The 21853-nt window shown below is 35.5% G+C and overlaps 1 protein-coding gene across 1 annotated transcript in view; it reads left to right on the plus strand.

Annotated features, from left to right (window-relative positions):
• Window positions 1–11434, plus strand: part of Smp_125450 (protein tyrosine kinase) — a gene marked incomplete at its 5' end in the record, with an annotated part of 46485 nt that extends 35051 nt beyond the window's left edge. Inside the window, 4 exons of the mRNA XM_018796283.1 lie at window positions 1124–1298; window positions 3495–3593; window positions 6606–6780; window positions 10872–11434. Coding sequence (XP_018650511.1) covers window positions 1124–1298; window positions 3495–3593; window positions 6606–6780; window positions 10872–11154 — 732 coding nt within the window. The 3' untranslated portion in view covers window positions 11155–11434. The remainder of the gene's footprint in view (window positions 1–1123; window positions 1299–3494; window positions 3594–6605; window positions 6781–10871) is intronic.
• Window positions 11435–21853: the final 10419 nt, after the last annotated feature.

The raw sequence follows: 21853 nt of genomic DNA on the forward strand, positions 1-21853 counted from the left end.
TTGTCCTTTTTTTTCCAATCTTCGCCTTTACGTCTGCACTAGGTACTCCTTGTTCATCGATGGTGAAACCCAGATACGTGAAACTGTCAACCTCTTCCAGAGTTTCTCCCTCAAGTGTGATTGGGTTGGTGTTCTCTGTTTTGTATTTGAGGACCTTGTTTTTTTCTTTGTGTATATTGAGGCCTACTGATTCAGAAATTGCTGCTACACTAATTATCTTCATTTACATTTGTTCGTGTGTATGGCATAGAATGGCCAGGTCATCTGCGAAGTCCAGATCTTCTAAATGATTTTGAGTCGTCCATTGTATTCCACACTTTCTCTGAGAAGTCTAGGTCTCCATAATCCAGTCGACCACTAGAAGAAAGAGGAAGGGGAAGAGTAGACAGCTTGTCTGATTCGGGTCGCTAATTGGAATGCGTCTGCCAGCTGGCCTCCATATAGGAATTTGCACTGTAGCCCGTTGTATGAGTTCTGGATGGTGTTGACAATCTTCTCAGGAATTCCATGGTGTCGAAGAAGTTTCCATAATGTTCTCTTGTTCACACAGTAAAGGCCTTCTCATAGTCAATGAAGTTGATGTTTATTGACGAGTTCCACTTAATTGATTGTTCGACAATGATCCGCAGTGTGGTGATTTGGTCTGCGCTTGACTGATCCTTACGGAATCCAGCCTGTTGATCTAGAAGTTGTGCCATGTCACAAATTGACCGAAATAAGAAGAACCGGCCGTCCAGTGCTTCCAAGTTTTCCATGGTGGTCCAGCTTCAACTGACCTATGATTTCAACTACAAAATGCATTTAACGTTGGAAGTAATGAGTTTTACCCCTTGCATATCACAGAGAAAATATTTTTTACGATTCAGCTCATCCATACTTCCATCATGACTTGTTAGTTGCATAAGAGCAATCTATAATTTGTGATATTCTATAGTTAATGTAATGATTTATGAAACTATCCCCTAAATCAAAAAATATATTCATCTATTTACTGTACGTTGATAAGTTTTGAAACACCAATGGGTAATTACTGCATAATGATCTAATTTTCTAATGCAATAAAATGATTCAAAATTGATAGTGTATCGAATTTATATGAAACTATACTTGCTTTTTTGTTAAGGTTGAAACAATTGGAGATGCATACATGGTTGTCTCCGGTTTACCCATACGTAATGGTCAATTGCATGCGGGAGAAATAGCTACTATGGCTTTAGATCTATTGAGTCAATGTGGAACATTTGTAATTCGTCATATGCCGGATGTACCACTTCGTTTACGCATTGGATTGCATTCAGGTAGATAAATTACTTTAACGTGCCTATGAGTTATTCATGTGAATATCTTCGTACTGAAAGGGTAACAAGCCTTAAATCATGAACATAAGGATTCAGAGATATTCAGCTGATAAGTACCAACTAGGACGAAAAGCGCTTTTAATTTCCCCACTACCCACAAATCAATCTATAGGATCTTCGGTCATTTCAGAACATTTATACTGTATTCTTTGTAACAGTAAATATATATGTATAACTTCTAACTAAATGTTTAATGGTCTTCACCTCCACGGATTCCTTTCAGTTGGAGTTGTTATTCCCAAGCTTTTAATTATTAATTGTTTCAAAACATTGTGATCGTGCTACTTACTCATATTAAGCAGCATGAATAATCTTTAGACAGTTTTCTTACGATACACAGAGAAATTAGTTATTTTATGGTAAGCCTTTAATGCTTTGTTTCTATATATCAGTAGAGTAATTTACATGCATTTCGATTACTCTCTCTTTAAGAAATATTTACAGTTTGGTTGCTTATTTAACACGGAATTCATCCACTTGATTGTACTTTTCTAACTAGCAATCACATCCATCATATTTACTTTTTGACTAGAGGTAAATTTCTTCATTACTGTTTGTGTTAATAACCACAATACTCAGTCGGCTGTATTCTACTTGGAATACTGATGACTTTGTGATCTTAAATGAGACTATCAATCATAATTTTACCCCTATTTTAATGCATCAAGCAGTAGTATTGATCGAAGCAGATGGAATTAACTTTTTTCTATACTATAGGTCCTTCACAGATTGTGATTAGTCTCTCTTAATAATAACCACTTTATTAAATACTCCATGTTTGATTAGAACAAAGAATTCTTAGAATAAAATATTCATTACTCCCATAGATTCCTTTTAGACATATATCTCATTTGTATCTATGAAAAATATGCATTAGAATATCTTCCATTAGCGTTCATTTATCATCAAAGCTAAAAGTATTCTACTATCACCTTGCTGTATAATTTGTTTAATGAATAAATCCCGTTTTATGCTTCTATTATTATACAAAAGAATAGTCTAGAATGAAAACAAGCTAACCATTCTAGTTCTACATTTGTCTTATAGTACCTGAAAGCACAGCAAATTCCGACCATTTTAGAAAAGCATCTGCACTAATTTTCGCACTTTATACATACATGATTACTTTATTAAAATAAATCTACAGTAAGGAACTTGAATAGATTATTAAAGATTCCCGTTGTGAAAATTAGAGCAACACATGTAAGCGAACAATTGTTTTCAATTAGATCGTCATCAGGCTTTACTCTAATATACATGAATATTTATATGAAAATGTTAGACCAATCAAGGCTATTTGAGTCAATAATAATCACAATGAAATAGAATACGTTACCAAGCATAATAATAGTTAAAAGTACAAGTTGATAGTGGGAAGACAGGTGTACTGATAGTAGTAAGAATACTAAATTACGATATCAAAAGTCTCATCAATATTTAAACATTGGAAATAGGAGGTCAAACATGGGTAAATAGACTTAGAATAGTGGTCACAAAACATTAAATTCATTACGTAATAAGAAGTATGTAAATAATTAGATAGTGAAGAATACAAACGGAAAGAGGCGGAAAATTATAAACAAATAACAAAATTAAAAATAAAATTTAAATAATAATAGTAATGTCATTTGTTAAGTTATGTTCGGCCATGGAAGGGATAGGGCGGTTGCAAATTTCTTCTGTACACACAAATTGGGGTGAAATGTACGAATTCCTATGGCTTCAGCTATATGAAGGAGACGGGAATGAACTCCGTTGGGAAATGAAGAAGGTATACGATAGATCACTTGAAATGATTTCGATTTATCTACATTATGACCACTATCAGTTAGATGTGCCAAGATAGAACTGCGTGTTGTTTTTATTTGGCCCTTCCCAAACCATGCTGGTAGATGGTCAACTTTAATCGATGTTCAATTTGAAAATAGAAAGTCAATTGTTTGATTGGTACTCGTTGATACAGTTGTGAGTAAAGTCTCAGTTGAATTTCTTCATGGGAATTAAATCATTTGACAAAACTAAACTATATTTATCTTATGAAAATCTTTTAAATATTTTACAAGCATTATGACGAGTATCTTAGAGATTTAATACTTTACTAAAAAGCATAATTCATCTATTAATTTTTGATTTTAGGATCATGTGTTGCTGGTGTAGTTGGATTAACAATGCCACGATATTGTTTGTTTGGTGATACAGTGAACACTGCATCTAGAATGGAATCAACAGGATCGGGTAAATTTTTACACAACTGTACATATTCTGATATCTTGTTTACATACCAGATGATGTATCGAATTTGTGACAAAATTTGAGAAACTTTATTTAACCTTTGTTATTTTTAGTTTTCTTTTAAAGTGTCTACTGTTGGAAACTGTTCTAAAGACGGAATAATATTGTCTAACATCTGGTTATACATTAGAAAAGTCTAGAAAACTCAGATAAGTATTCGTCTTTGTCGGTCATCAGGTTGACAAAAAGAAGTAAACAAAGATTAGCAGTGACAGATTATAAAAAGTGTGGTAGATTAAATGTCACTAGTAAAACTACATTACATTCACAGATTTATTAAATGATTAATAAATATAATAAGTCTTGATAATTGAATGTTATACTCGGTTCCTAAGCTATTATCGTAACCCCCAAGCTAAATCTACACAGCAACTTGAACACGAGAGAAAAAACGCAAGATATACAAGATTCAATTTACTCTAAAGGTTCATTCCTGTACAGAAAATATAGATTTTTTATAGTATTTTAGAAGTCCTTGAGTTTTCCCGAAAATTCTGGAATTCTACTTAACATAGTGTAGTGAACAGAACAGCACAAATTACAGACTATCTCACTAAATTCTGATAACCATAAGGTAAACAGTTAATTTACAAAATAACAACCAATTGTCTCAATCTTTACTGTTCCTTCTGTAACTATCAGTTCTTCTTCTCTAATTTCACTGTTCATGCATTTTCCTACCGATTGCGCTTCATTTCAATTCTTTTCTTATCGGTCTTCTGCCAAAATACGTTCTATGTCTGACCATCGCCATATGCTACTTATATGGATATAAGTAAACCACACTACAATAGTAGCAGTACAGTAATCAGCCAATGAGAAACTCTATATATGACTTTTCATTTTCGTGATGTTTCTGGCAAAGCTTCTAATGAACGCTGATTGGATAAAATGCTTCTTAGTGTTTCTTGAGCCTTTCTTGTCTTTAGTGAGAAGTTTTCTGGATCACCCCAACAAAAATATGCTGTTTTTGTAGCAAATTTTTATCATAAATTATGAATTATGGCTAATATCACATTCGATTAAAAGTCAGTTTTTGATCACTAACTAAACATCTTATCAATAATAAATGATAACTAAACTTCATAATAGGCATGATAATTTACTACAAACTAAATTAGCACTGGATCATTTTGGTGGTCTTGTAGTGTACTTACTTACTTACTTACTTACGCCTGCTACCCCTCGTCGAGGAGCATAGGCCGCTCACCAGCATTCTCCATCCAACTCTGTCCTGAGCCTTCCTTTCCAGTTTTTTTCCAGTTGCTATTCATCCTTTTCATATCTGCTTTCATTTCAAAAGAGGATTCTGATGAATCAGTTTGACCAGAACTAACAAGATATCCTTAGATTTACCTTCGGAATGACTTGTATAGTTACTTAGATATCCTTGTAGAGTAACGTTTGTAGATGTGTTTCGAATGAGCTCGCTTAATGTGGCCAATATAATCTGCTCCATAAAAAACAGGTAATTTGACGGATGCGTATTGGTTTGGCCAAAAGCGGAGCTTTTCTTCTACACAACTACTAATCAAGGACCGATTAGAAAAGATAACACGAAGTTCAGCCTAATAGAATGTCTTTCACAGAGATCTTCAGAGCCTGTCTTTCAGAATTTTCACTGCAAGATCTCCTTTAAACTACGCGTACATAAAGAAGGCATTATTCGGTGTCAGTGGCAGTCGTTCACAATTTTTAGTTTCCTACTTTTGTCAATAATTTGTGGTGGACAGCCGTTGTTAGTTGATAAATGGTGAAGTTTATCAAGTTTGATGTCAATGATATCATCAGAAAAACTTTGTTTATCCTTCATGAATAGAGAGTGAATAAGGTTTTTCTTTTGGTTTGAAGGGATGCAATTTTAAAAATTTGTGTTCTACGTTAGCTTTCTGTATTATTGATCTTCGAAGGGAACCATAAAGTTTATTTTTTAACAAAACATCCATGAAGTGTCATTCTGAGTTCGACCTTGATTCTTCTTTATATGTAATTGAATGATAGCACCTACTAAATTTGTTCAGCATGCCATCGAAATCTATATTCTTACCACAACTGATGAAACTATTATCTAAGAATAATTTGTATGAGATATAAATTGTCAATTATTAGTCTAATTATAGTGCTTTTGAGATTAACAATAAACAACTCAGCTAGAAGTAAACTGAGTGGTGAAGATTGTTGAGCTTAAATAAAGGAAATCATAGGAAAGATAATTTTCTCAGCTAAATTGTCTTTATTTATTCCTTCATAACACAATGAGTTCCTTTATTAGTTAACTGATTCCAAACTACATAGAAATTCAAGTTATAACATCTCAATAGATTCGATAAAAAGTGATGATAACTTAGTTAATCGGACTGATACTCTGAGCATGGAACAGATTCCATAGTCCCAATTGAATGACAAACCAATTTTTAAACGAATAAATATCTACGGACATTACCCCCCCCCATAGAGAAGCATAGACCGCTCACCAGCATTCTCTATATATATACATATATATACCAGAAAATTAAAATTCTTATTCATATTTTGTGTGTGCTAATGATATCAACAGATATTAGTAGTATGTATCATCAATCAAAAGTGGAATACCTGGATGTAGAAGGTTAAAAAGATCAAAGAAAAGAGAACGAGAATAAAGAGTGATTAGTGTGTAAATGAAGGAACAATCAAGTCTGAGACAACTGAGTGACATTTTTCAAATGAAGTACATATTGTATGGTTTTCAGATTTTGCTAAGATGTTCAATGGTCCCCACTTGTATTCTTGTTCACTACACTATATAAAACTTATTAAACTAAACTGAGATGAAGATACAACTATCGACCATTCACACTTTGCTCTGTCGATATAGAATTAACTTAATTAAGATAAATTCAATTCATTATTACTTTGGCTTATTCATTATGTATAAGTATAATAATTGTATGTTTATATTTATGTTTTCTAAAGCTTTTCGTATTCATGTTAGTCCAACTACAAAATCTATTCTGGATATTTTGGGCGGTTATCATTTACAATTACGTGGTAAAGTTGAATTAAAAGGCAAAGGTCTAGTTGATTCATTTTGGTTAATTGGAAAGGATAATTTCAATAAACCTCTACCTGATCCACCGCCATTAACTGAGTGAGATATAAGATTTATATTAAAAACTATTTTCTTATACATCATCTGTTTGATATGATTTTATTGATTAATGTAGTTTCTAGAGTAATCAAGAAAGAAATGTAGCAAATCATAAGAATTTAGGAAATGAATAAACTTAGATTATTAAATTCATTATGCCCATTAAAACAATCAAACAAATATCATTATCTATACTTGATATTGTTTGCATGAATCTTCCTGTTGATGCTTAGGGCGCATAGTATGCACATATGCCAATAAGAAACTGTTCAATTGCAGTATTAAACATTAATGGAGAAGATTCAAACAAACAATATCAAATGAATTTACACTTCAATCTATTCCACAAGTTAGTGGCTATCAGAACCCAGTAGTTAAGTGGATAACGTGATGGCATTTGAAGCGAACGGTATTGGGTTCGAGTCCCAGAGTGAACATCAACTCTGAGATGCGGGTGCATCCAGCTAACGAGTTTCAAATAGGACTAAACGCGTGTTCTGGATTCCACCGTTAGCTACATTATTGAAATTTGTTTGGATCAGAATAATAACATCATAGAGCGATAAATAAATATTCCATTACAATACACGTATGTATTGAGTAGACTTTATAGGGTTCATAATAAAGGATAAAATAGAGTGATGGTAAATAAACAGATCATCATATGGACTAGAAAATATACAGTGGACATATAAAAGACTAAAAATGAAAGATGAAATCTGAAGTAAAATTATTAACCTTAGAACAAAACTACTGATATGCTTTTATCACTGAACAGTGAAGTAACTTTGGATGAATTCATAAAATTAGAATTTAATTCTGGAAGTCAAGCATTAAAGAAAAAAAAACCATAATTAGGTAATATCCAGTTTTCCTCCACTTATATCAATGTCATTTACTTTAGGCTGAGACGTTTAACACCAAAGCTTCCATACTTACTTACTTACGCCTGTTATGCCTAGTGGGGGAGCATAAGCCTCCCACAAGCATTCTACATCGAACTCTGTCCTGAGCAATCCTTTTCAGTTGTTTCCAGTTGCTATTCATCCGCCTATAGCTCTTCTAGGATTACTGCCGGTCCAAATTTCGAGTAAAGAAGGAGAGTTGGGCATAAGGTCTCTGCGTCCTCATCTCGTAGAAAACAATCTTGTTAACAAAAAATGCTAACGCTTTCATAGCCACTTATTATTGTTCGTTTCAAGTAGAAAATTCCTGCATAATATCATTACCCATTATTAAAAATTAAAATACTCTTCCGAAACAACCTTTAAGTTTATATTTCGTTATTTGATTGAAAAAACAAGAATATGTTTCTCCATCAGATGGTGGTTAAATGTAGTCAACCACCAACTTATCTTAACATAGTGCACGCAATATCAAGCCACCTAGACTAATGGACACAGTGCAGATTCGTCGATAGGATTCAATCTGCATTAAGAAGGACCTGACATAAATGACATTGATCACTACCCTGTGAGCAATCAATTGTAAATGTTGTTTTTCTTCATCTCAACTCAGTTAGATTCATTATGATAAATATTGATAATTGAATATATTTATTTCATCCATTATTGTTATTTTCTCTGATTTGTTTTCTGGTTTCTTCTTTTTTTATTATCTATCTACTTCTAGAGGTGATAATCATGGGTGAGCTAATTCATCTTACTATTAAAATTGTTTTTATATATACACATAATTTGCATTTATTTACTGAAAAGGTTAAGTTGAATCCTTGTGTTGATTTAAACACTTCCAACGGTTATTAGTGTTCAATATTCAATTTTAAGGGGAAAATAAATTTGATGGAGAAGCTATATAATGTTTTACAGATGATTAGTTTACACTCCAATAATCAAAGATTTATGGACGTATTGTAATTCAAAGAAACTGTTATTTTGAATTAACGTCATAGAAATATTCAGCATTTGACGCTCATCAGTCAGGTATACCTGTGATGTTTAAGGAACTGATACTGTCTGTGAAATTCAAATCTATGTCACCCTTGTTCATAGTCTGAGACGTGACTAAGTAAGCTATTAGGTTTACGAGTAACCTCCCGTAGGTCTGAGATATTTACAAATAATTAATCATTGAATAGTGACCAATGTCATGTTTTTCTAGTTCTTTTGGTGTTCATAGAAATCTACCTATAAATTTGCATTGTGGTCACTAGTTTAAATGACTCATCATCATATGTACTATATTGAGATGTTAAATGATTGGTTCAGTGATATCTCAAGGAATATTTTGTTATATGATAGTTTCACGGTAGAACCAACAAGTGTTAATCACGACATCGTATTCGATTTTCAAAACCAGTATATTTATAATTTCTCTGATTTCGCGTCAGCACCAAGTGATACCAAGTAGTTTAACGCTTTTTCTCAATGAAATCAACTTGTTTAGTTTCCCTGTTATCAGGATTGCTTTTTAAACAAATGACGTGAATGTTTAGTCACCTTTACTTAAGGCTCCTCGTTTCTTGCTTTGATAGTCTTAGTTCATTTTCGAAGACATGGAGTCTAAATCAAAGATATGAATATAATTGAATGTGCACTCAGTTGAAATACAAATATACACTGTTTCTACACCTATCTCTTTCATTTCATATGAATTGACCAAAGTGTCTAAAGAATTCATACAAAACCAGCTTATCATTTAATTCTATTTTTTATTTCATACAGTTATTATTAAGAAATCTTATCGATCGACTTCAGTATGTCCCATATTATTTTTTTTAAATAAAACAAATCATATTTCATTTTTTAAGTGTTGGTATTGCCCTGTTGTTTATGTTAAGGACTTAAATTCTTTCTGCCAAGTCTGCATCCTGTCTATTGCATCGATATAACCGCATGCTTCTAGTAAAAGTGCATCGTTGATAGCAGTTGACTCCAGGATATGTGTTTCTCTTTATTAGTGACTCATCAGTTAAATGTATCTCCTGGTCAGTCTCAATCCATAACATCAACAATGAGAAGATACTAATTCCTATAAAATAAAATTCATACTCGTTGCACAGGATACTTAATATGTGGACTCAGCAGTTCAATAGATAAAGCTATTTGGAAGAACTTATTATCCGACCATAAAACAGTATTTGTTTATGAAACAGTTAACAATACAGAGTGATATAATCAAGTTGGATGTATAGTTTGACGCCATTGATGAACTCCTACATGCTGAGTTATTTATTATAATAAATGAGTAACGTTTAGTGCCAGAAATGAGGAGTTGGGCCAAAAAAAAACTTTTGGGAGTGTTAGGGTTTAGAAAATTCAAGTTAGGACTTGGTATTAAAGGTGTCAAGGTTAGAATTTAGGATTGGAGTTTGAGTTTAAAGTTAAGTTCAGGAGCGTATCGGTTAAGATTTAGAATTGCGACTGGAGACAACTTTTTATTCGCAAAATATCACTGATTATGTCCTAAATCATATCATATTTGGTTGTCTAAAAAATATTTCCATCAATTTTAAACAATCTAAGAACTAGATATACACTACTTTTACTAAATGTTCGATAAGATACATGCTACACTTCACTGCTCTTTGAATTTCGCTCAAACGTTCAACATGTGTTTTCTTAATTCTAACTAGCTTATTCAGTATATCAGGAGAGATTTTCGTGGATATTATAGTTATTTTAATAGTTGAGATCATAGGTCAATTGAAGCTAGACCACCATGAAAAACCTGGAAGCACTGGTTGGCCATTTCGTCCTATTGTGGGACTCCTCATCAGTGCGCGTCCACGATCTCACCCTGTGGGATTCGAACCCAGGACCTATCGGTCTCGCGCGCGAACGCTTAACCTCTATACTATTGAGTCAGCATCCAATGGTGTTAATGTCTAACTTCAGCTAATCCATTGAATTGAGCAATACATTCACCATTGTCTTCAGTGAGTTACTATCTCACAACAGACCTGGTTGAACTTCACTGGTCACTGCTTCTTAATAGAACTCCAGGAGATACCTCTTGAAGCCAGTCACTAGTGAGAATATGTTGATTAATATCAGAAAGGGGTTTTGTGGATATTATAGTTTATTTTCACTCTAATTTTTTCATTGGTTTCTCTTTTATTTTATTATCAGTTTGGCTTCTTTACTTAAACCCGAAGAAATAAAAGCAATGGCTGAAAAAAATAAACTCGACAGTAATGAATCAGTTGAAAAGTTAAAAAATGATGATATACATACCCATGAAAAACAAACACATGATAATACTTCACCTAAACGAAAATCTAGTAATTATTCAGTTCATTTTACTGGAGAAAATTCTGATCAACCTACTGGATCATCACAAAATACTGAACGAAATAAAACGGATAAAACACGTCGTAAATCAAGCAAAGGTCCATTACCTCCAGTTAATTAAAGTAATATCATGAATCCTGAAAAACATTTAAAATTCAGAACTATATAGAAGAAGTTTATTCTCTGAAATAACATGTATAATGAGTTTAATTGGTAGTTTATTACCTAAATAATATAGAGATAAATTAAACAAAACAAATACATAATTATGATTTTGATCCCAAGTCATTTGTATAATGTTTTACATATATATATATATATATATATATATATATATATATATATATATGAAAAAAGATGATCCTGATCTTTGAATCTAATAAATTAGTGATTTTATAGTTAACTTATTGCTATATTTTGTTGGTATTCTATAAGGTTTTAAGATGGAAGGTTTTCAGTTTCATTTTTTATGACAGTCTATTTTCTCTTTTTATCTGTGTATATCTAAATAGTATATTATTTGATGTACTTTTACATGAGTACTTCTTTGATCGTTTTATTTGCAGGTTTTATTTTGAACTAACTTAGTGATCGTAAAGGAAAAAGAAAAGTAAACTGTGCGAAAACCATCATATAGTTAATTTATATTGGGCAATTACCAGCTTACGTGACGTCAATGGTCCTAGATTGTTCATAGAACATTAAATACTCTGGGTTCTATAGAATTAGACAGTACTGGTTTGAAACTATCACAACGGCGATTTTCTCAAAAGAAAAACAGGGAGGAAAATGGTGATGGTTGAAAGAGAAGGTACATTTGTTTGTTGACAGAGATGGAGGATTATGTAACTTTAACTAATCATTTAAAAAGAGAGAATTGTTCCAATTGAGGTGGTGTCACCATCTGGTTGTAATGCTCAGTCAAAAACCTTCAGGTAGCAGTCTCTACTAAAGCTTGTGGTGGACCAAAATGTATGATAACCAAAGATTAGCAACAAAAAATATTATGTCTATAGTTTATGTAACAATTAACAGTTAATAAGTTAATTACACACAAATAACAAAATAAGGGACGTTACTTAAGTCTTCAGGCTATTGCGTGTTCGGCTGAGTTTGGTCCAAATAATCCACAATTATAATAAATTAGTTATCCCAATATGGACGATATAGATCCAATAGGTTTACCAAGCATAGAATTCAATAAGAATGTCACAATTGTCTATAAATATAGATGATATGCAATGAATATTTCATTTAACATATTTGCAGATATAGCAGAACGATGCAGATGTGAATTAGAGTGTATTTAATGAGGAGCAGTAACAGTGCCACGATATGTTGTACTCAAAACGGAAGGAAGTCAAGTTACAAGTGTTCAAAGTAATACACTTAAACAACAAGTACAATTGTTTAATGCTAAATGTACAGAATATGAAAATACATGCGTAAACCATGAAAAATTATTTACAAAATAGGTTTTATGGTTCTATCTCCACATAGCTCCCCCCAGAGTGTCCGGAGGTAACACTGATTACAATATGAACAACAAAAATTGAGAAATATGGTATATAAATGTACATAAAACAGTATTTACTGTAATAACGGAAAAAAAAATGGTGGAGATTGGAATAAATGACACGTTAATAATATAGGCTATGCTACGCAAAATGAAACTGAAAAACGAGCATTAAAAAATTTGGTTTGATAATAATAATAATAATAAAATGTGCAAAACTGTTAATAGAGTCATAAAATATTTAAAAAAATGGATGAATTTAATAAATAGTTGATTTGCATTCACTCGTTTATTACTATGACAATTTTTCTTATTAAAAAAAAATTGGCAAAACCAGTGATAATAAATAAATGTAGTTATTAAATGTACATGTAGGGAAAAAAATAGTACAGTACCTGCCAAATGAGGGGTGAGCGTATTAAACGAAAGTGTCATATTTATGTAAAAATGTACATGAACATTGTCAAGATGCGGACAAAAATTGAAATGTTAGCATATGATTATGAGTAAATTAGTAAGTGTACAAAAAATTCAACATGCATTTATGTTGAGACTGTCCGGACGATAAAATAACACGTTCGTATAAGGGATTCGAAATATCGTGAAAATAGAGTAATAAATTGTTTGAGTATGACAGAAATTGGTCTGTGATGCCGACTGGATATGAGGATAAAGAACAGTGAAATATGAATATGTTCTGATAAGTCGCGGTAGAGTAAATAGCGTCGATTCAGCGATGAGTAGATTCGAATTTACATAACTGATGGTTCTGTGGGATAAGAAATAATTCAGCCGTAGGATGATGACTTCATCAACGATTGATATTCATTGCTGTACTGCTATTGATAATGATAATAAAATGCGAAGTCAGTGTGCGTTGTCGCTTGCGTTGAGTTATCGTTAAATATGTATTAGTAGAATGACCAGAGGAACGGAATAGTGACTGCTGAGACGAGATTTGCGGAGTCGTATTCCTTTATGGTCATGAAGCCTAGAGTGGTTTGTGTAGTTGGAGGGATATGCGCTCAACCACGTTTGTTACGAAACCGTATAAAGGCGTGATAAAAATACCAATACATATGATTATCGATATCAGCGAGTGAGACTGACTTGGATGTGAAGAACAAGAGTGAATCTTTGAGAGACTAGCTCTAAACTCTATGTTCTGGTGTACAGTGCAATGGGAATAGAAAATTAATAGCAGTAATCGAATAGTATTTATGGGTAACGGATGATGCAGCATTCAGTTATACATGTAAATGAATAGATAATATGAACATAATCATTACTAATCGGCTGGTAATGCGGCGTGGAATACTTGATTTGCGTATAGACATTAAAGTATGGATCATCGTGAAACCAAGATTGCTGAAGTTCAGTTGAGGTTGTCGCGTAAAAAGTAGAAAACGACGATTGCTGAGTACCGATGAGATGAATGAATATTAGTTGTATCGAGAACATAAGTTCCTACTATCGGGAGTATGACTCCAAACTTATGTCTATGATAGAGTGTAATATTAGACCGAAAGTGACATGAAAAAGAAATTGGAACGAACTCACTTGAATCAGGAAAATTGTACGCCATTGGATAATAAAAATAATCCGGTGAGTTTCGAATATCATAACGTGTAATGTCCATATCATTATAATTTGTTCGATTAGTGATATGACTGCGTATATGTCATAGTTTAACGTTAATACGAACAAAAATAATAATTCCACGTTAGTTGATGATATGAAATTATTGTAATAATGAGCATATAGAGGTTATTCGAATCATAACAGAATATGTCGTTGACGGTTCCATTTTTGGTTTGTGTTCGTTCGTTGCGGTCGCCAATTATGTAGTGAGTTCGTACGCAGAGGTTGTCGATTCTTGTCCGTGTTCGTTCGGCGAGGCATCCAATTCTGTAGTGCCGCGATTCGTTAATCGTTCGTTTCGATAACCGATATAATTCTAATCTTAACGGCGCGTAAAATCAGAGGACAAAGGATAGCAGCAACTACAGTTTATTGTCGAATAACTCAGGTCAGAAAGTTAGCAACACCTGAGCGAATAATAACGAGCGAGTGAACAGGCGAATAAGCGAAGGAAGTGAACGAGGCGGAAATGACATGCAGTGGAGATGGCTGGGAAGCCAACTCGATTTAAGCAAGCGTTAATCAACATTTATAGTCAGACAAAAATGAGTGACAGACATATGATGAATAAGATACGAAGTGTGCACACATATACGCTCATATAAAAAGTACTCAAGGTTAATAAGCAAATGATTAACAAGATCAAAAGATGACTCAATGTACAGGTGAATTGGTTTGGCCAGCAACTAGAATAAAGTATATGGGCTTAACATAAACACCGATACTACATAGCCCCCTTGTAGAAAATAGCACATTTATAAAAAAATGTCTGTTTTCGAAAAATAACACTGAAGTGGTATGTGAATAGGGTTAACATGTAGGGAAAAAACTGTACAATTGTTTAATGCTAAATGTACAGAATATAAAAATACATGCGTAAACCATGAAAAATTATTTACAAAATAGGTTTTATGGTTCTATCTCCACAAGCTGATAAGATCAGTATCAATATCAAATGCTTACAAACCAATTATTTTAGATACTTATTCAGCTTTTAGATCCGTTTACAGCAGGCCCTTTTTCTTACCGAAAACCCAGTTATCTGCTGTTGATCGTCATTGTGGATGGTCTATTCCGATGGTCAGGGTCTACTTGAAATTGACGGGAATGGTGTGATCTTCTACCTTTCAGATAACAGCTAAGCTAGATTATCCTTTTCTGACAAGCAATCATGTAGCTTTCCCAGTAGTAAGCTAAAAGAGATACACGAGATAAACGGAGGGTATATATCGTCGGCTCCCCCTTTTGGCGAGGTGAGGTCAAGTTAATGATCACACTAAGATCCTGTGTGCGTGTTTCGGAGACACAGCATACATCAATCGTACAACGTTCTGGCGTTCTGGCCAAGGAGGCCTGTTTTCTGATTTAACATAAGGTGTGTACGTTGAGGGCTCCATTGTGTGGTTTGGAGCGGGGTTTCAGTAGACCTGGGACAGTGTTTTGCGCACTAGAATCGTTAACCATGGTGACACTTGAGAAGGAAGTCAAAAGAGGAAGTTTAGAGTTGATAATCGAGGTAAGAGAAATGATAAGAATCGAAGAGGGAAACAGATTATTAATACAGTGATCTTGAGTGCTGTTAGAGGTATGAGGGCAGTTATCACTTTCCGTTTGTTCATACCGTGGAAGAGTTCCGCCAGAGGTACCTGGAAAGAAAATTGGATTAGAGATGGGCTTAGTGACCTGTGAGCGTGACCGAAGCGCCCAAGGGACAATCGCTTGAGACTGGTTACACACAACCTTTCCGTGAGTGGTTTTGGAGTTAGCTCCGTACTTGTTGGGACCTTACCGCCGGAGACGGAGATCTATAGGATAAGGCGAGGTGTACATTTTTAGGGTCAACCTTTTCTACTCCCCTTTCCTTGTTGGAAGGCAGCATCGCTGTTATGCTGGTCGTCTGAAGAAAACACCTTACTTTCACCACACCTCTGTATAGTCTGCAGTACGACTTCTCCCTCAGACCTTGGGTTTTCTAACTTTATTCCTATCGCACTTCAGTCAACCTGTCCAACATGGTAGGACCTTGAGGAACTGCTGTTTCATCCAGCATAGCTCGACTGATTCATTACAATGGGCAAGTCCGACCACCACATCAAGGCAGCAGCAACGGTCGGGATATAACACTAAAAGAATGTCAACAACTTTGAACGCGGTAACAACCAATCGAAATGGCATGACTCGGTCATGCAGATGCGATCAATATAACCTCTTGCCTTTTGCACCAAATGAATTTCTCTCTTCCCAGTTCAAGTGTGTTCTTCAGAAATGCTAGACGTCATATCGCTGATCATCACGATAGTACGAGTCAGTGTAGTGACTAATGTGACTTCCCTGTAAGATCTTATAGATTAAGTAGTCGCATCATGGAATCTACAATTTGGGGATTGTCTGTCATTTTAGTGCTACCAATAGCGAACTTGACCATAATTCTCCAAGGCTTCCAACTATTAGTGAAATCGTACTGCCAAACAGTTGCCTTTGGGTGGTAGATGACCGTTTGGTTCCTTAGAGTGTAGTAAGAAAAAAGTCCAGATTCTAAATGACATTTACGTTTGTAGTGGTTTCCGAAAGGCAGTTGAAGTTTTCCACTCATTGTTTAATAAAGGTACGGGCTATTATTTCAGTAACCATCTCTTTGATAGGCATCACCTCTGGTCACCGTGAGAAATAGTTCGCACAAGTTAAAAGACAAGAGTATCTGTTAGATCAACGTAAACGCGGTCGATGCAAGGGTTACAAACGATACTAAAGAACATTTGTTAAGACATCATCGTAGATTTTTGGCAGCTTACATAGCAGTGTTCACATCCCCCTATGTCTCTTCATATACCAACCCAGAAAAATCGTTCTGCCATGAGTCTGATGGATGCTCTGACAATTGAGTAATTTGGTTTATGCAATGTATTGAAAATGTTGCAACGATAAACTTTGTCACAATTGAATGATCCCTACCAGTAGGTGTTTCGCAAAGTTTCCTTACCCGTCCCCACCTGTTTGATCCGTAATTTTAGAGTTTTCGGTGGTGAGTCATGCTGAAGATCGATGTTTTTATTTGAAGCTGGGCGAGTTTAAAATGTTCGATTCCTTGGAAACTGTTGAATGAATTTATACGAGAAAAAACGTCCGCAATTACATTTTTGCCCCAGAAATACGCTGTATAACTGAATTAAACTGCGAGAAGTGGTACAGTTGTCCGGCTACTCAATTGGAGTAATTTTCTGTGAACGAGTTAAGATTAAAAGTGAAAGGTTTATGTTCGATAAACAGAGAAAATCCATGACCTTCCACAGGGTGTTGAAAATACCTTACAGCGTAATACATATTTAGTAGTTCCGTGATATTCTTTTGCTATACCGTGACTCGATGTCTTGCAGCCTTCTCGATGAGGTTGCCGAATTTCGTTAACACGTTGTTGTTAGACTCCTCCATTTGTTCGCCGGATGCTTCTATGACGATACTAATGAGTGTCTGGGCAACATTTTGTGCAATCATATTTGGTTTGGCGATGCCAGCCTCCACTATGTAAAATGCTCATTGGGCTTTTTCATCCAGTTTGATAGGTTTTGCAGCTCGAAGAATTTGGCCTGTTAGTAACCTCGTGACCTGAAGTTCGGTATGATGCATCGATAGAAGCTTGACACTACACTGAATGTACTCACATGTATGACTGCAGTCAGTTTTGGATAATCAAGGATAGCTGTCATATTTTTAACTAAGAACGAGTACCATGTGCTTCAATTGTACACTCGACAAAGCTGAAGAAGTTGGCTACAGTCTGAATTTTCTGAATGTTTTCAGTAATACCATATTTTTCGACTTATTAAAAGTGGGGTCAAGATTATATGGTTATGATTCTCTGTCCGTAACTGAGATCTAATTGTTGCTAACATATACGTGCGAAAGTTTGAGACCCCCCTAAATGTCATTGACGAACCAGTGGAAAGTCTTCGCCATAAGTCTTAAACGTAAGTTCGCGCAGTTCGAAAGGCTTGATGATTTTAAAGACATCATCCGAAGCTATGACGATTAGGTCGTATGATCTAATCAAGTTGATTTTTGAAAAAAAGCCATACCTTTAAAGGTAGCTGTTAGGTCATGAATGTGTGATGACGAGTAACGATCGAAAGTGGTTTTCACATTAGGTAGCCGTAATTGAAATTTGGGTGAATACCGTTGCCATAAATTTTAAAGACCATGTGCAAGGGAGACACCCATGGGTTGTTTGATTGATAGATAATTCTCAAGTCTACTGTATGCTCGAATTCCTTCTCAACTTTTCGGGAGCTGGTCAGCGAGTTTTTAAAACAAAAACAGGCATGTAGTCATGATGTGATGTGTAACGTTGTTCGTTACACGCGGTAAATGCCATCGTGTTGTGTAATTTTAAGGATACTTGTTGAATATCGGTTGGAATTATATATCAATTACACGATTGATCGTTACCGGCTATAACGTGCAATCAGAAAATGTAACTTTATAGTCAGTTTTGCATTGACGTTTACGAACCAATTGCTTGGATCGACGAGTAGGTTTTCTTGTTGTAGCAGGTCTGCCAATGATACGTCTGCAACAAAAAAATCCAACAGTTAGATTCGAGTAAACTCGCGTTATGGTAAAGTTACCTTTTGTCGTAAGTGGTGATAGGTTTTCCATTTGTCGCCTGTAAATCAGAAATCAGACCTCGTAAACGACAGTTGGTAATAGCGGAAAGGATACTTACTTCTGTACCATTATCGATGAGATAGCAAGCCTTCGTCATCACATTGTTGTGTATGCTACGTATTTCGACAGTCATAAGTAGTATATGAGACTGATCAAAACTGGAAAATCTGGCAGCAGAAGGCCAAGAAGACCTAGTTGAAGAGAACAGAAGAGAATATAGAAAGGAATTGTGAATTAGAAGAATCATACAGAATGTGAAGGACAAATGATGGAAATTTGCAAATGAATTATATAATTTATGGTTCTCATATTTTACCAAGATGTAATTTTGTATTGAAAAACAAACCGGTTGTCCTTAACTGTGTTCTCGTCCACAACAACACCAATGATCTATAGAAGATAGCTATATCCACTGTATATGATTAACTTCAACGTGTGCCAGCGGGGTTTATACGGAAAGATTTGTTGTGTCGGTAGGTGAGAAGTTAGGGAAACTGCATAATCTCCTGATATTTCTGGAAGACTTACTATAGGTGTTGTAGCACTAACAACAATAATGATCATATGCTTCTTGCGGTCTAAAAATAGATCTTTCGTGAAATAGGTTTTTGAGGTGTTTTAGGTTGCTTGTAGTCAATTTATGGTTCAGAAAGTGAGAGAGAGAGTAGTATGGAGATCTGTAGATTCGTTTAGCAACTATAGAACAAACTTAGTGTCAATTCTGAACTTGAAGAACTTCCAACTTGTCTGCGACGTTCATTGTCTCCAAGTTACGCTCTCACGAGCTTAGACAGATCAAAAAGCGGTAATGGATAATAAATTCTTTATATTGCTGTGACAGATGTCCAAGAAGGTAGAGAAAAGGTACTGTCAGAAAAACGGAGGTTTATATAAGACCAACTATACTTGATCATTATTTTTTCCAGGGGGTACATATGCTTGATATCATATTATCACTATAAGAAAAATATTTCTTTAAGTGAATGAACGTATCAGTCAACTCAGCTTGCTCCAAAGATCAGCAAGCAACCACAAAATGATAAGTATATATTGTAGCTGTAAATAATTCCCCAAAATCAATAGCTCATTAAGTGTTCGACATTGGATGCTGACCACGTTGTTTAAGTGGACTTGTTTAGCTGAAGGCTTTCGGTCATGCATCCGCAACAGATCACGTTGCAACACGGCGTGGGACACAGCTCCTACGTTACAATAGCCAGTTAAGAACGAAGTCTCTCGATATATTGGTAACGAATCAAATATATCTTTCCTGTCTCTTCTCGTCTGACTTCTGGTTTCTATCCGACTGGGAACGAACGATTATAGAAGATACTACTGGTTGCTAGTTGCAAAACTAGAATATCCGTTGTATCCTCATTGGTGAGCCTAACGTGATCTGGTACACCGAGCCAATATACTGTGAGTCTGTTCCATTTTGGAATATTATTATTCATTGTTATTCTTTATTTGAATTTTATATATTGTGATATACTGTTTTTTCGCGAATTTTTTTCCCGGATATATTTTAATTAGACATTTTTCGTTATCTATATTACTATGACGGAACACTCACCCAAGGTTTTTAAGTTAAAGTCTATTCCCCCTATTTCGATTCAGTTAACGCCATTTTGGACCGACAATATCGAGTCCTGGTTCTGCTACGCAGGAGCTGATTTTTGCATGCACGGAATCACGGACTCGCGCACACGTTTCCTCGCGGTAGTTAAGGCTTTACCGCGCGAGTTTAACAGGTACGTAACACCTAGTATGTTGACTAGTGATGTTCCCGAACCTTACGAAACTCTCAAATGTTCGATTCTGAAACGTGGAGACCTAACCGACCGACAACGGTTAGACCAACTCTTCCATAACATCGACTTGCAACATGGTTCTGCGACAGACATGTTGCTAAGAATGAGAGAGGTTATCGGCCAACGAACTTTCGATGATGGCCTATTCAGACAACTCTTCTTGTCTAAACTTCCTCATCAGGTGCAGGCAGTGCTCGTCTCATTTCAAAACAACGCCATAGATGAGCTAGCTGCATCTGCCGACCGAATCTTAGAAATCACTAAGTCATCTAAGGTCGAGGTTTTTTCTGTCAAGGAAAAACCTCAATCGACCCCGTCTGACATAACCGAACTATGTCACACGCTTACACGATATCTTAGAGTTCGTAATGAACGTAGTCGGTCAAAAACCCCGCGTAGAAGTGTCTCACGTAAGCGATCTGCCTCTCGACCACGAGAGACAGACAACCCCGACTGGTGCTGGTATCACAACCACTACGGTAAATCTTCTTGAAATTGCAGGAAGCCCTGCAATTACCCGAAGTCTAAAGCGACTGACACGAATAAGATTTCGGGAAACTTCCCAGCCGGCACGCGTTAACGGCAACCGTAGCCGGCGAACACAGCCGTCTGTTATACGTCACGGATGTGACTACGAAAGTTTGCTACCTTGTCGACACTGGCGCAGAAGTTAGCGTTCTTCCAGCAAATCCCGACGACAGACTTCGCGAGTCTGTTTTAAGTTTACAGGCGGCAAACGGAAAGCCGATCGCTACTTGCGGTATATATAACTTACGCCTTTTACCCCTCGTCGAGGAGCATAGGCCGCTCACCAGCATTCTCCATCCAACTCTGTCCTGAGCCTTCCTTTCCAGTTCTTTCCAGTTGCTATTCATCCTTTTCATATCTGCTCCTATTTCCCGGCGTAGTGTGTTCTTTGGCCTTCCTCTTTTCCACTTCCCTTCCGGATTCCAAGTTAGGGATTGAGTCGTGATGCACATTGGTGATTTCCTGTTTTGACGTTCGTACTTCTCGGCGTAATGTGTTCTTTGGTCTTCCTCTTTTCCGTTGACCTTCAGGATTCCATGTGAGGGCTTGTCTTGTGACGCAATTAGCTGATTTCCTCAAGGTGTGCCCAATCCACTTCCAGCGCTTCTTCCTGATTTCTTCCTCTGCTGGAATCTGGTTTGTTCTCTCCCACAGTAACTTAT

Source organism: Schistosoma mansoni, chromosome 2 (genome assembly GCF_000237925.1).
Source record: "Schistosoma mansoni strain Puerto Rico chromosome 2, complete genome".
In the NCBI taxonomy this organism is placed as follows: domain Eukaryota; kingdom Metazoa; phylum Platyhelminthes; class Trematoda; order Strigeidida; family Schistosomatidae; genus Schistosoma; species Schistosoma mansoni.